The 15,985-nt window shown below is 44.0% G+C and overlaps 2 protein-coding genes across 2 annotated transcripts in view; both read right to left on the bottom strand.

The window, feature by feature from the left end:
* Nucleotides 1-1,291: 1,291 nt before the first annotated feature.
* On the bottom strand, nt 1,292-4,465 carry sebox (SEBOX homeobox). Its single transcript, XM_080459206.1, has 3 exons — nt 4,205-4,465; nt 3,325-3,560; nt 1,292-2,217 (listed from the first exon to the last, which is right to left on the bottom strand). Exons 1-3 carry the CDS (start codon nt 4,305-4,307, stop codon nt 1,528-1,530), a joined length of 1,029 nt encoding a protein of 342 aa, XP_080315332.1. The 5' UTR covers nt 4,308-4,465; the 3' UTR covers nt 1,292-1,527.
* A 1,622-nt stretch (nt 4,466-6,087) lies between these two features.
* The window catches only part of smtnl (smoothelin, like), a 34,405-nt gene continuing 24,507 nt past the window's right edge, over nt 6,088-15,985 (bottom strand). The window contains exons 9-10 of the mRNA XM_080459139.1: nt 8,616-8,767; nt 6,088-6,632 (exon numbers count right to left, since the gene is read on the bottom strand). Coding sequence (XP_080315265.1) covers nt 6,506-6,632; nt 8,616-8,767 — 279 coding nt within the window. The 3' untranslated portion in view covers nt 6,088-6,505. The remainder of the gene's footprint in view (nt 6,633-8,615; nt 8,768-15,985) is intronic.

Raw genomic sequence — 15,985 nt, 5'->3', positions numbered from 1 at the left:
CGCATCTATCCCTCGCCCTTCTGCTCACCCAGTTGTAAACAAACATGGCGGCCGCGTAGTGGTACGAAGCGCGGTCCATATTCTAGTTTTATCGTCCATATCAGTAGTTTAATAGTTGAGACTCACCCCTGACAGCATCCGATGCGTCATCATCAGTCCACACGGATGCCAGGTTCTCTCCATTTTCATCACGTATATGGTGTATTGTTCTCTGCACACACGTCTGTGTAGTTTCATTATAAAATCAAGTAACAGCGCCCTCCAGTGGCCCGGCATACTAACTACATTGTTGGCTCCGTGTCCGCTGCAGTGTAAACGCACTCCTTTTTTTAATGAATGACAATGTTGTCATGTAAAGGCAAAACTAATTCATTTTCACCTGAAACTTTGGCTTAATAACTAAAATCATCTCGTTTCAGCCAGTTAGCCGAAGTGAGCTTAGCTACTGAATGCTAAATTCAACTGTGTTTAGAAAATTAACTTGACTGATAATCGTAAAAAAAAAGTTAGTTAAAATTGTTGTTCAAACATTTAAATTAGTGAAAGAAAATATTGGCTAGTTTTAGCATCGTTAGTGGAAATTAGCTTAGCGAAAGGTAGCTTGATTTTTGTTGGCGAATAAAAAATAGTGTATAACAGTTTAATATAGTTTCCAGGAAGACAAATTAAAGAATTGAATTTGAGTAAAGGTGAAAAATAAAATTCTGAAAAAAAGTTTGGAACAATTTTGAAAACATTTCTTACAGAATTGTACAAAACCTAAACAGAACTGCTCAATAACTGGAGAAAAGTTCTTCTTTCCAAGATAATTAATGCTAGTATATATGTAAACATTTGCTGAATGCAGTTGATAAATGGTTATTATTCTCAGCTACAATAAAGCCTGAATAATTCAATTGGGGGGAAAAAACATACAGTATACTCTAACTCCATGGAAATATATGTTAAAATATACCAATAATGCTGAAAAATATATTTTATAAATGTCCTCAGAGTATCTGGCAAACCTTGTAAAGGAAATTTACTATGTTTTCAATAAGGTCTCACTTACTGTGGGTAACAATTGTTAAATAGTTGGAACACTAATGGGAACTAAATAAGTCAACATAATGACATATTTTCGAATTAATTTGTATTAGATCCCAAAATTGTTTGAGCTGCGATTAAGTTATCAGGTAAAATCTATGACATATGCACCAGTTAGTTCCCTGATCTTTCATACTTGTGTAATTGTTTCAAAGTCTTTTAGTTATAGAATGAAGTGTAAATTCAATGATGATTCAGCTCGAGTCTGAGATGAAATAACACAATTTATTCTCTGAGCTCGTTGTTGAATGAACATGCACAAAGAAAAAAAAAAAGAAACACAATACAGAACAGGGTTTGACAGCTCAGTCAACAATCAGGACAGATTCAAAGACAAAATGTGATGTATTAGAAAATACAAGGGGGTTTGACCCACACTGGGGTTTTCATTGGAACAATATCCAGAGTCATGGTTGAGTTTACATTCCTCGTCCAGGATCGTCAGAATTCAAGAAAATTGGTCACGATGGCAGCGTTATAAATCAGATCTGAGATGTATCCCATGGAAGTCTGTGGTCCCACCTGTGGATGATGATGATGATGATGATGGTGTCCTGGACCTTGTGTTACCTCCCAGTAGACCGGCTGGGGGTGGGAGGGGACCACCTGATCCACCGAGCAGTGGCCTCCACCCGCAGCGCCGCCTCCATAAACAGCCTGATGAGACGCAGTTAAGCTCTGGGGCTTGAAGTTCCTGAAGGCCTGGTAGGAGGCCCGGGAGCCGGCGGGCCGGTGGGCCTGCCGGGCCATGGGCTGAGGGAGGAACCCGGCCAGGGGCGGTCCGAGCGGCGGCGGCGGCGGCGGCGGCGGCGGCTGCCGGCCGGGCTCCTCCTCCCACGGACGAGGCTCGGAGGGTTTGGAGCAGCTGAGCGTCGGCTGCTGGTGGAGGGCCGAGGACGACGACACGGGGTTACTGTAGATCTGGATCCAGTCGGAGTAGATCTGTGGGACGTCCTCGCACAGGTGGTTCTGCTCGGATCGGAATATGTCTGAGAGGCTGGCGGCGGCCGGGTACGAGGAGGTCCCCGGACCAGAGGGGGGCTCCACAAAACCTCGACCCAGCGCGGGCTTCGAGGACTTCTGGAATCTGCCGGTCTTAATACTTCTGGCTCTTCTGTTCTGGAACCACACCTGTGAGAACATTTATAACGTGTAAGTCCGTCTACTTCACAATATGTTGTTCCCAGTGGGGCCAAACCAGTAAAAACACAACAACCTACTACAGATGACAACTCCGATGTTTTCCTTGTAGTTTTATTGCAAAAAAAAAAAATACACTTAGATTGTGAAAATGTTCACATTTATTAAACTGATTTCTACAAAAAGTCAAATCAACTACATGAATGATAAGAGACAGGTGTTTCTGCCTCCTTCATCATTTGCTATTTGACTAGTCTGTTCACGCAGGAGCGGCAGAAACACTGAAAACTATGTAGCTTCATGTTGGACCACTAGTGGGTGCTGTCGTTTATTTTTGTAATAGAAACACACACACGTACACACACACACACACGCACACACACCGTTGTCGTGTAACTTTTAACTTTTTCAAACTATTCTTTGACTGATCAGGATCGTCTTCATAAGGTCGTCTCACAGTGGGTCTTCTTAAGATCTCAGGGTTAGTGGTTCAATTCCCATCTCACTGTATCCATGTGTGGAAGTGTCTGTGCCACATCTTGTAATGGAATTTGACCAAAAACTCAAAATCCCTGGCTGGTAGATTTACTGTAACTTTTCAAAAAAATACTAATGTCTTGGTAATATTTGGGTCAGGCGAGAATTTGTGGAAACAAAATGTTCCTTTGCTTTTAAACAGAAAAACCATGATTAACATTAACTGGTTACCTCTATAAAATTAGTTTATCATCTATTTCCTGAGAAATAGTGCTTCAATAGAAAGTTTCCAATAAGGCTGGAATAAATCGATGCTCACAGAATATGTTAAGAGATAAGTAAAAACGGTAGGAATTAGTCACATTAGCCAACGTATGATAAACTTTATGTTAAAGTGGAATAATAGAGGAAAAAAAAATCTTCCAGTCATCATTAGTTTTTTCTCACTGAAAGTATGGAATTATGAAGTAAACAAAAAAAGTGTGAGATAACTCAAAACATATTTTATATTTGAGATTCCTAGAATTAGCCACCTTTAGCTGTGTTGGCCCAGTGCAACCCCCCCCCCCCCCCCCCCCAGGCCTCCCCTCAGTGAGCCTCACGATAAATCCTCAGCCTCACCTGGATCTTGCTCTCCGGCAGGTGCGTGTGCGCCGCCAGCCGCTCCCGGAGCGTGATGTCCGGGTAAGGAGTGACCGCGAAGGCCTGTTCCAGCTCGGACAGCTGCGCCCGGCTGAAGATGGTCCTCTTCCTCTTCCTCTGACCTTCAGGAGGCCCCCCGCCGCCTCCAGCCGCGCGGTCCAGCCCCGGTCCCGGGTCCGGTTCCGGAGAGGACGCCGCGTCCTCACTGCGGCCGTCTGACGCACCAGAGAACATTTAGAGAAAAACATTCAGTGACTCCTTAGGAAATAAAAACATCACTGTAAAAAAGATGTAAAGAAATATACATTCACATAACAAAACTATGCAATTAAAAAAAAAAATCATGAATTGATTAATATTAAATAAGCGAATAAAAAAATAAATAAAAAAAAGAAGCAGAATGCAATATATGTGGGTTTATCCACAGAATTATTTTTTGATGATTTATTGAATTAATCTAATTAATCTTATAGTGCGAAATTTTTAAATGAATACGCATTAAATGTGTATCAATAATAATAATAATAATAACAATAATAATAATTTCCAGGAATTATTTGACCTATTTCAGACTGAATTTATCACGTTGTGAAAATTAGATTTTTAAATAACTTCCAATAAAAAATAAGTTTCCCTCCACATAGCTATCTATCTATCTATCTATCTATCTATCTATCTATCTATCTATCTATCTATCTATCTATCTATCTATCTATCTATCTATCTATCTATCTATCTATCTATCTATCTATCTATCTATCTATCCATCCATCTATCTATCTTTGGTTGTCTTCACTCTTCCTTCAAAATAAAAGTAATGAAAACGATGTGACGAGTTTAATCTTTGCATGAAGCTCACCTTTACAGTGGCCCTGCTCTTCAAACAGCACCTTGAAGTCCATCAGCTCTCTGGGCTGGCTCGGCTTCAGTAAAGAGAAATCCTGGTCCAGGAACAGAGACATGCCTCACCTCTGCTGCTCGGCCTGATGCTGCCGGTCGAGGAGGAGCCAGCTGCTTCTTATAGCCCGGCCAGATCAGATCAGATGGGACGCCATCACCTCAGTAATCTCTCGGGACTGAGAGGCTTGTTTTCATGTTCCATGACTTCATCGACTGCTCTGACTGGAGGGTGGAGGGTGTTGGTGTTACCTCTTCTAACTGTCATTCACGTCTTCAAGAAAGTGTGTTTTTCTGGAATAAAAACACACTAATAGAATATATCCGTGTGTATTTTCTTTAATCGTTTACGACCCAATAGGAGATGTGGTTGATCTCCTCCTGACAGATCGTAGTATGTAATCTATGCATAAATCGAATTTTCAATATGTCAATATTTGAGTATTGTACATATTCCTCCAAGTAGGTCATGGAGCTATTTAATCTACTGAACTCATAATGACCCCATTTCCTGCAAAACAACTGGATGATATGTGAGATTATGACACTTGATAATCTTTGTGATGTGCCTCAGTCTCTTGGCCACCTGGAGATCTGCGGAACGCCGAGGCAGCTGCTTCCAGGACACACAGGATCTTGAGAACGTGTGTGGGCTAATTCTCCGTCCTCCGTTGAGTTCTTCTTCTCTTCAGCCCCTTTGTTCAAAGAACAATGATCGAAGGTGACGAGGCGACGTGTTGATGCTCCATCTGCTGCGTCTGCAGAGCCGCAGCTCCACCAGTCACGGCAGCATCCAGACAGACGCGTCGGCAGAGACCTTCTGCAGACACACGCCTCTGGATGCATCGTATCCATGATCATGATCTCAAGCCAGCTTCTCTCACGCAACAACATGGAAATATACTCTGTTTTCCAGGAGTCGGCACAGTCGTCTGCATGGGAACTAACCTGGTTACTTCTAAAATACACACGTATGTGTGGTCCAATACATAGAAATCATCTAACTTTAAAATGTACAACTTGGTGATGAAAACAAATTGAATCCAACATTATGACAAGAATACGAAAGGCACCTGATGGGGTACGATATAAGTAAAGTAACTTTTTCCCCTCAATTGTGGTGTAACAGAAAGCAGGAACAAGGAAAGGTTTGAGGGTTTAGAGGAACTTTACAGGATCCCAGTGTGCTGGTTGGACATCATCTCCAAAGGAGGAGCAGTGGTCAGAATCTATGAGGAGTCAGAGGTCGAAAACAGCTTCAGGAGGGTCGAGGAGGACAGAACCACTGACAAAAAGCCAGGAGATCCTGGAGGGAGGAGCCCTGTCCTGCATGTTGGACCTTGGTTGTCCCGAGACCACGACGGCTCTTGACCACTACAATACTAGCAGGACGAGGGTTGGCGATCTTTGAACACATAAAGCAAAAGAGCTGTTTGGTTTCCAGCCAAATGAATCCTAAAGTCCGAAATTCCACATGACCGACTGAAACGTCTCATGGCTGCACTTCAAGACGATTAACGAGACAATGTCAAAAAACCCACACGGGTAAATTGGCCTCACGTTCAGAACCACGACTCAAAGCAAACTGCTTGGACAACATCACTCAGCACATTCGTAACAAAATTAAACATTACATTTTCCAGTAATTTTAAGCTTTAAAAATTCTTATCAAAAATACATTTTTATAAATATAATATAAATTTAATTCCCAACAATTGTAAGCAGATGCTAAAGGATAATTGTGTTTCTGAGGATATGTTGCATGATTAGACCTCAAGCTCCTCAAGCTATTGTTTTAAAATAACTTATTTATTTTGACATGCCATAAATCAATAGTCCTTGTATGCAGGTTTTCAAGACAGTTTATTGTTTAATTTCACATAATCTCAGTGTCACACAGTACATGTGGAAGAAAATTTCCTAACTCATCATTTTCTATCATTTTATTCTCTAAAAAACTGCAGATCTCTATCATATTTCTCCACTGGTGCAAAGGTTAGTATTCATTTCCAAACATGCGTGGTGATAATAAAGATTTATACAACACAGCAACTTTACCGTTTTCTTTGAACTTCCAGTATACATGGACTCAACTGCAGACACACACTCAGTCACCCACAGGAAATTCCTCTTCTTCATATATGACTGGAAGCAGCCTGTCTTTGGTGTTCAGTGATCCGCCACCAGGGGGCGACACAGTCTGTTCCTCCTTAGCTTTGAGCTGCAGGCCTGGGGGTCTCCTGGGAAGGAGACCTCTGCAGCTTCACTCAAACCTGCGCAGATGGTTGTAGAGCGACTGCACGTAGGTGAAGACACACATGGGGTCGGGTTTACGGCCCATGATCATCATGTCGTCCACCTCGATGAGGCGGTCGCAGCCGGCCTTCAGTCTGCACACAGACGGAGACACAACAGGGTCAGACATGCTGCCGGGACACTTTTCACACCATGCGGTCACTTACATGAACATGCAGGATGCAAGAGGTTAAAACACATCAGCGTGTTAATTGTTAGATAATACCTTAAATCCATCACTTCTATATTAATCAATCATTTCCATTTATTGTTGATTAAAAAAATAATTGGGGGAAAGATAATCAGCACCTTGGATTAAGAAAACAACATTTTGAAAGTAAGAATGTTTTACTATAACAGCTTTTTTAAAATGATAAATTTATTTATTACATATTATTTTTCAGTTCATTTTATAGGAGCTCCACACACAAGTTTCTGTAATTTATTCAGATTAATCCCATTTCTTTTCTACTTAAGCCTGAAGCTTGTAATGCATATTTATTCATGGGAAACCACAGAAACCATAGTCAAATTCAAAGACTATTTTTAATAATGCCCTTTTAGCTTTGCGTGAATGCTGTTACGCTCCAAGTTTACCCGATAAATAATAACAATATTAATAAATAATATTTTTCTTATATAATATAATATATATATATATATAGCGTACATTGGAATATTTCTAGAAACAAAGTTGTGAACTGATTACATGAACAAAGCTGCAATGATATACTGTAATATCCACACACGCAAACACACAGAATATTAAACAAACAGGGGAGCCAGCAAATACATCAGATGTGTCATCGTTCACTACAGAACCATAAAGAGTTCTGTTCCTGTTGGGAATGTCTGTAGATTCATAATAGTGGTGTGGTGGTTGACGATCTCGCCTTGTATTGTACGAAAGTAAAAGTACGAATCAACTGCAACCAAGAACTGGTCACTCACTGAACTTTAATTAATTAATTAATTTGCTCACATGTTCGATGGTGTGAAGCTGCGAGTGAGATTCCCTCCTGATCCACCAGAAGGAAACACAATGACAAACATGTTTTGAGGCTGGCTCCGTGGCGTCACCAGAGAATATTTCCGGTGCTGTAAGTTCTGTGATCTCTTTAAGAGGTCAAATCCAAAGCTGCGTCGCGGACGGAGGACTGATTGTTGGAATATTATTTTTTTCAGTCAAATCAGCTTAATTCTGCTGCAGTGGAGGAATAATACACCGTCAGATCAAGTGATTTCTTTAAGCCGTGGCGTGCGTGCGCGTGTGTGTGTGCGTGTGTGTGTGTGTGTGCGTGAGAATGAGGTTCACCTGGGAAAAATAACATGTAACTGTAAATAATTGAACTGAGAAAGAACCATGATGAAGTATTTGTCTTCAATTAAAAAGAGACATGCCTGTTTGGTGTTTATCTGAAACTCTATAAATCTATAAACCGTCAAGTGAATCTGAAAAAGCACAACCGGTGACGGGTGTGTTAAATATGAAAACAAACAAACAGCAGCAGCAGGAACAGATTCCTTCATTAATTCCTTCTTCTTCCCATCAAATTCTGAAAATACTTTGATTTTGATTTGTTTTTGTCTTTTTGCATCTTTGAAACAAACAAACAAACAAGCAAACAAACAAACAAAGACAAAAAACACATAATCACTGCATCTTTCTGATCCAGTTGATACGAAAAAAAACAAACAAACAACACATGGATTGTCAACAGCTTCCGAAACTAATGTCATTTCTTTGTTTGTTCTTCAGTTTCAGCTCTTGTTGACACTGTTTATTTCTAGTACAACAGTAAACTGAAAAAGGTTTATTGGTTCACTGAAAGTTATCCTACTTAGTTGTTGGGGGTTTTTTTTCAGCACAAGACAAACTCATTTTTTTTTAATGTCAAATTCTCTATAATGGCTTCAGATTTTTTTTTTTATTAATAAAAATGTAATAACTATGTGGACGTCAGTTTCACGGTGTGATATGGTCCAAACGTATGACTCATTTTGAAAGGGTTCCTTTCTTCAGGAGCCTCGGGAAACCCTTTCGGCTTCGCCGACATGCTCATGCTGCTTCCACTCACTCTGCAGTCCCAAACGCCAGCTCGAAGTTCTGCTTCCGGTTGGCGGGCGACAGCGAGCCGTAGTCGAACTCGGTGGGGAAGAAGGAGTGGACCAGGGCGCAGAACGCCATCCCGTCGCTCCAACTGGACGAGAAGTTCTGGATGTCGATGTTCTGAGGGGAAAGAGAAGAAGGGCTTGCTGAGGGGAGGTGAAGGAAGACGGCCCGTAAAAAGTGACGGGCGTCCTCATAAAGACGTCCCCCCCCCCCCCCCCCCCCCCCCCCCCCTGCTCACTGTCTCGCCCAGAAGCCTGATGGAAGCGCCAGACTGGGCTCCACTGCTGCTCCGGGGTCTCTGTTACGTGCCTTTGAAATCATGTCATTTTCAGGCTTTATTAGTGTAGAGGCCAAAGAACAGTTCATAGTTTTGAATACAGTTAACATGATTGAAATGTGTTAAAAAGATGCTTGGTTTAAATTGAAAGTTCATATGATAGTTAAAAACGTTAAAAGCACACTAGAATTCGTGTTTTTATATGATTTGGTGCATGTTGATGAAAGAGGGTACTGCCCCTTTAAGACCGCATACGTGCGTGAGGGGTGCTGTTGATTTCTGGAAAGGGGGAGACAGTGCTTGAGAGCTACAGGAGCAAACGGTTTTCTTACCTCTTCTTTTTGTCATTGTTAGTTAGTAATTTCAAGTGTTTTAGCCAGCTACATTCCTTTGTAAGTGAGTGGAATTATAACTTTGGAACTGAGTAATTAAACGGAGATTTTTATATATTTTTTTTCTTTAATACAACAACGTTTCTGGAGTGGACTTTTGTGAAGTGTGTAGCTGGGCTAGCTACTGACACTGCCTGTGGAATATAATTTCTAACTGACAGTTGACGAAGGAGTAAGCCATTGCAAATTCTCAAGTCATTTCAAACTTCTGCAATTAGTTTGGAGTTTGCCTGGAATGAAATGCAACATATCGAGTACTCGGATGAACCCCTCTCTCTCTCTCTCTCTCTCTCTCTCTCTCTCTCTCTCTCTCTCTCTCTCTCTCTCTCTCTCTCCACGAGTCAATAAGAGCCTTGGCTTTGCCTCCCCGTGTTCAACTGGAACCAAACCTCATGAACCAGCTGCCCCAGCTGCCGAGACAAAGTCGATAAAAACTAAAAGATACCAGAGTAAGAATAATGAATAATGTGTCAAACCCTCTCAAACGGCGCGCACACACATGCAACTACAGGCACTTTTCTTACCGAGGACACACACTTACTTACCTGCAGCTCAGTGGTGGCACAGTCACCGTGTTTGTAAAAAGGTTCACACCAGAAGCAACGTTTGTTGGATTTCGTTTGTTTTCAACCAAATGCGTCGCTGACGATGAGGAGGACAAAGAGTGCCGACGATAAACACCTCGCAGGGCACAGCGACGCAGTGGGTGGCGCTCTCTTAGAACTTTCTTTTCCACCTTGTGGTTTACATATTTGGCCTCGGGTTGCTCCGGGTTTCTGACCTGTCAACAGCGTCAACGAGGATCAACTCCCAGTTACCCTGAACGGGAAAAGCTGGATTAATATGAACGTGGAGAAAACTATCTTCTTTCTGTATTTTAGTCCCTTCAAAAAAAATCAAGTCTCTCCAATCAGCGTTGCTGGAGTGAGATTAAAATCAATCTGATTGACTATGAATTTGCATGAAATTGCTAAGTTGCTTGCTCGTGGGTTTAAAATGTGGATTCCGCCTGTATTCTTGCTTGAGTTCCCCGTCCAGTGATTGATAGAGCCCCCTGCATTAAAGTGTTTAAATTGGAGCTAATTTAGTTCTGTTACTAACCTGTAAGTCCCTGTTGCCTAGCAACCATCCATATGTTTCACACATCATTAACATTATTATTACCACAAATGTGTTTTATGTTTGTAAATTGTAAAGTGTCAGGTGTTGTAATCCAGGTGAAAGCTGAATTAAGAAGACGTAACACTGTGCAGAACATTTTTTAGCAAAACGTGGACAAAGTGATCTCAAATCTTTTTTTTTGACGATTTGAGATTATTGTAGGTTATTTTCTTTCTCCTGGGGATTTTGCTTCATAATTAAGCTCTGAACTCCTTTCATTTCATTTCATTTAGTTTTATTTTGAACATCAAAATCAAATATCAAATATCATGACGTGACGCAACGAAACAGAAAAAGGGGAAGTACGACCACACCTGGGTTGTATGTGACGTCATTGGCAGGAGGAAGACAGATCTGTCACAGACAGCGTCAGTTTAACTTCCTCAAGTGGATGATGTACTTTTCTGAGAGAGGAGCTTCTGAAGCACTTGTGTGCCAAATCTGGTGCTTTTATGGTGAAATGAAAGATCGTTTCAACAATCTGCTCCACAAGTGAGTTTTATTTTGTAAGAACCAGCATCTGACATCACATTACTCCAATACTTACCTCTCTTCGTTGGCTCCCTGTTAAATCTAGAATAGAATTTAAAATCCTCCTTCTAACCTATAAAGCTCTTAACAACCAGACTCCATCATATCTTACAGAACTACTAGTCCCATGTCTGCCTTGAATAGAATAGAATTCTACTGGATTCATGGTTTCTGAAGAGTCTGCTCTGGATGTCTTTGCCACAGTAGGTAGTAGAAATGAGCCGTCCCACAGCAACCTCCTCGTCTTTTGGTGACTTCTTCCTTCCCTGGATCGAGTCTTTTGTTGTCTTGGAATTCTTTGACCTCTGAAACCTTCTTGGCCTCTCCCACTGTCTCTCTGGCCTTCTTCTCACTGCCGCCATTGTTCAGTGCTTCTTGAAGAGTCGCCTCCAGAAGCTGCTTTTCTTCTTCTTCTTCTCCTGGAGTTCCTCCTCTAAGACCAGGTTAGCCTCCTCTGGCCTGACGACGTCATCGTGGAGGCTCTCCTTCTCAGCCAGTACTGTCGTGTTCTGACTGCGGAGGCTCTCCTTCTCAGCCAGTACTGTGGTGTACTGACCGTGGAGGCTCTCCTTCTCAGGCAGCACTGTGGTGTACTGACCGTGGAGGCTCTCCTTCTCAGGCAGCACTGTGGTGTACTGACCGTGGAGGCTCTCCTTCTCAGCCAGTACTGTAGTGTACTGACTGTGGAGGCTCTCCTTCTCAGAGAGCAGCCTGTCTCTCTCCTCCTCCACCTGCTGGAGCCTCTCCTCCAGACCTCTGGACTTCACCCTACTCTTGTCCTCACCTTTCGGTCTTTATGTCATTTAGCTCTTGACAGGAGAGCTGGTACATTGCAAATTTTTCCTGGAGTTTAGTGTTGTGTTGTTGACTCTCGTCTTTTGGTGACTTCTTCCTTCCCTGGATCGACTCTTTTGTTGTCTTGGAATTCTTCGACCTCTGAAACCTTCTTGGCCTCTCCCACTGTCTCTCTGGCCTTCTTCTCTCTGCCACCATTGTTCAGTGCTTCTTGAAGAGTCGCCTCCAGACGCTTCTTTTCTTCTTCTTCGCCTGGAGTTCCTCCTCTGGCCTGACGACGTCATCGTGGAGGCTCTCCTCCTCAGCCAGCTCTGTCATGTACTGACTGCGGAGGTTCTCCTTCTCAGCCAGTACGGTCGTGTACTGACTGCGGAGGCTCTGCTTCTCAGCCAGTAATGTTATGTACTGACTGTGGAGGATCACATTATCAGCCAGCTCTGTCATGTACTGACCGCGGAGGCTCTCCTTCTTAGCCAGCACTGTAGTGTACTGACCGTGGAGGCTCTCCTTCTCAGCTAGCACTGTCGTGTACTGACCGTGGAGGCTCTCCTTCTCAGCTAGTACTGTCGTGTACTGACCGCGGAGGCTCTCCTTCTCAGCCATTACTGTGGTGTATTGACTGTGGAGGCTCTCCTTCTCAGCCAGTACTGTGGTGTTCTGATTGCGGAGGCTCTCCTTCTCAGCCAGCACGGTCGTGTACTGACTGCGGAGGCTCTCCTTCTCAGCCAGTACTGTCGTGTACTGACTGCGGAGGCTCTCCTTCTCAGCCAGCACTGTGGTGTTCTGATTGCGGAGGCTCTCCTTCTCAGCCAGCACTGTCGTGTACTGACTGTGGAGGCTCTCCTTCTCAGCCAGTACTGTCCTGTATGGAGTATGGAGGCTCTCCTTCTCAGTCAGCACTGTCGTGTACTGACTGCGGAGGCTCTCCTTCTCAGCCAGCACTGTCGTGTACTGACCGCGGAGGCTCTCCTTCTCAGCAAGTACGGTCGTGTACTGACCGCGGAGACTCTCCTTCTCAGCCAGCACTGTAGTGTACTGACCGCGGAGGCTCTCCTTCTCAGCCAGCACTGTCGTGTACTGACCGCGGAGGCTCTCCTTCTCAGCCAGCACTGTCGTGTACTGACCGCGGAGGCTCTCCTTCTCAGCCAGTACTGTAGTGTACTGACCGCGGAGGCTCTCCTTCTCAGCGAGCATGGTCGTGTTCTGACCGCGGAGGCTCTCCTTCTCAGAGAGCATGGTCGTGTACTGACCGCGGAGGCTCTCCTTCTCAGCCAGTACTGTAGTGTATGGAGTATGGAGGCTCTCCTTCTCAGTCAGCACTGTCGTGTACTGACTGCGGAGGCTCTCCTTCTCAGCCAGCACTGTCGTGTACTGACTGCGGAGGCTCTCCTTCTCAGCCAGCACTGTCGTGTACTGACCGTGGAGGCTCTCCTTCTCAGTCAGTACTGTCGTGTATTGACCGCGGAGGCTCTCCTTCTCAGCCAGTACTGTAGTGTACTGACCGCGGAGGCTCTCCTTCTCAGCCAGCACGGTCGTGTACTGACCGCGGAGGCTCTCCTTCTCAGCCAGCACTGTAGTGTACTGACTGCGGAGGCTCTCCTTCTCAGCCAGCACTGTCGTGTACTGACCGTGGAGGCTCTCCTTCTCAGCCAGTACTGTCGTGTATTGACTGCGGAGGCTCTCCTTCTCAGCCAGTACTGTAGTGTACTGACCGCGGAGGCTCTCCTTCTCAGCGAGCACGGTCGTGTTCTGACCGCGGAGGCTCTCCTTCTCAGAGAGCACGGTCGTGTACTGACCGTGGAGGCTTTCCTTCTCAGCCAGTACTGTAGTGTACTGACTGTGGAGGTTCTCCTTCTCAGAGAGCAGCCTGTCTCTCTCCTCCTCCACCTGCTGGAGCCTCTCCTCCAGACCTCTGGACTTCACCCTGCTCTTGTCCTCATCTTTCGGTCTTTTTATGTCATTCAGCTCTTGACAGGAGAGCTGGTACATTGCAAATTCTTCCTGGAGTTTAGTGTTGTCTTGTTGACTGCGAGCGAGCTGCTCCCTCTGCTGGACCACTTCTTGATTGAAGTCCTCCTTTGTCCTTTGAGCTGAGTGTCTGACAGAGGACGCATCAGTCTTTTCCCGTCTGTCTCCCTCCAACCCTTTAAAAATGATCTGGAGAGCCTCCAATCTGGATTGTTTTTCCTTCAGCTCCTCCTTAATTTTCTGGAATTCCGGGCAGTTGGAAGCATTTACCACCTGGAATCTTTCCTTACTTGACTTCATGAGTTCATTGATGCGACGTTCATTCACTGCAATCGCACGAGTAATCCCCGGGTAAAAATCACAGGGAGGGCCCTGTTTGAAACCTTCTCCGTCTCTGAGATTGTACCTTTGTGCCATTTCTAAAATGTGTTTTAAATAAGACTATCAGTGTTTTAAATAAGACTATCAGCGTTTTAAATAAGACTTCTGTGCCAGCAAGTACTATGTCTTTGCAAGGAAACAATTGAGATGTGTTCGCTGATCCAACATGGTCTCTTGTTCATATGCACAATATCATGCTTTGACTTTGATGATATCTTGCTTTGATCTTGAAGACATCATCACTTTGAGCCACGCTTTCAACTTTGGATCAAAGTCATTAGATCAAAGTCACCCCCAGTGATGTCATACTCAGTGTTTTTTTTTTTTTTTTTTTAACTTTCTTTTTATTTTCATTTTTAAACAATCAAACAATAATAAACAAAAATACAGTGGGGCATCTCCAGTCTGTATGTTTCTCTCTCAGTTCGTTTGATTAGTCCATTTAGTTGTTGGTGTCACGTTCTTTGTAGGTGTTCCATTTCTTCAAGTTCCTCTCAAATATGTGTCTCTTGAGTCTCAAGTGATGGGTCATCTGTTCCATTGAATAGATATCCCTGATGATCTTGAACCATTGTTCCACGCTCGACGCCTCCACTCTGTGCCAGTAACCCGGGCCGGGGTGGGACCCCAGCGGGAGGGGGTGGGACCCCAGCGGAAGGTGGTGGGGGGAGCCACATCTCCCGCCCTCCCCCCACCCTGTGGAGTGTTGGATGCATGTAGGGGTGTGACTATGTGTTTTGAGGAAGTGGGTGCAATGTGTTGCAAAAATTGGGGGGTAGCGGGGCCCGGGCGTTCTACCGCTGACAAGTGGCAGAATCCCGAAATCGGCTTACTGTATTCTGTATTTTCAACAGCAAATAGGACTCTAAATTATGTGCAGCCTCTTTATTGATGAGGATAGAACAAATATTAAAACTACAGAAAAAATATCAACAGAGTATATAGTACTGATAAAGGCATTTCTTTGGAGGCTGCTGTGCTGATACCTGTATTTGGTAATGATTAGTTATTTTCTGGGATCCTTTCAAATTCCTGCAACTTTTCCCTTGCGCGCTGAGCTGCTCCTTCTCCTCGTGCGGATTCATACAGCTTCGGTCCGGTATCCTAGTGGATTCTCATCCTGGTGAGAGGAGTCTGGAAACGAATCCCTCTCTCCTTCAATATTTTCTTAACCCCGCTGTATTCTTTCCTTTTCTGAACCACTTCAGCTGCATAATAGTGATCAAAAAACAGCTGCCGCCCTTCCACAATGATTTTCTTTTGCCACGCTTTTTTCAAGACCATCTCTTTGACAGTGAATTCCAAAAAGTTAACAACCATGGATCGGCAAACCTGGGTTCGGCTTTCGGGCCAGTGCTCTGTGTGCGCGTTGAATTTGCAGGCTGACGTCAGGTGGTAACGAGAGCTCCGCGGTAAGCAGCTTTTGGACGTATATGGTGGCTGAGTCACCTTCTTTATCTCCGGGTATCCCGAAAATGCGGATATTGTTCCTCCAGTTCCTCCCTTCAATATCCGTCAACTTGTCTTGCAGTTTTTTCTGCTGTCTCAAAGATTTACACAGAGCGTCTTTTACCTCCATATTCCACGTCTCCGTGTCCGCGATGCGGTCCTCCGCTTCAGCTAGCTGGGCTGCATGTGCGTGTAAAGTTTTAGTGTTAGCAGTGAGTTGCTGGTTTATTTCTTGCCTCAGCTCGTTGATTTCGAACGTGACGTCTTTTTTGACTTGGTCCTTGAGTGTGTCTAGGTCATTTTTCATCTCGGTTTTGAGATCATTTATCTCCTTACTGATTGCATCCAACCCCGAGCGCATCATGTCCGTTAGCGAGTTAG

The sequence above is a fragment of the Lipophrys pholis genome (assembly GCF_963383615.2).
Source record: "Lipophrys pholis genome assembly, chromosome: 3".
Taxonomy (NCBI): Eukaryota; Metazoa; Chordata; class Actinopteri; order Blenniiformes; family Blenniidae; genus Lipophrys; species Lipophrys pholis.
This window is presented reverse-complemented; position numbering and strand designations above follow the sequence as displayed.

Excerpts from the sequence above, each read along its gene's own strand:
- sebox (XM_080459206.1), bottom strand. The coding sequence starts at position 4,307 with ATGTCTCTGTTCCTGGACCAGGATTTCTCTTTACTGAAGCCGAGCCAG. Across the intron at positions 3,561-4,204 it reads AGAGCAGGGCCACTGTAAAG|ACGGCCGCAGTGAGGACGCG; the intron begins GTGAGCTTCATG and ends CTGGTGCGTCAG. Across the intron at positions 2,218-3,324 it reads TGCCGGAGAGCAAGATCCAG|GTGTGGTTCCAGAACAGAAG; the intron begins GTGAGGCTGAGG and ends ATGTTCTCACAG.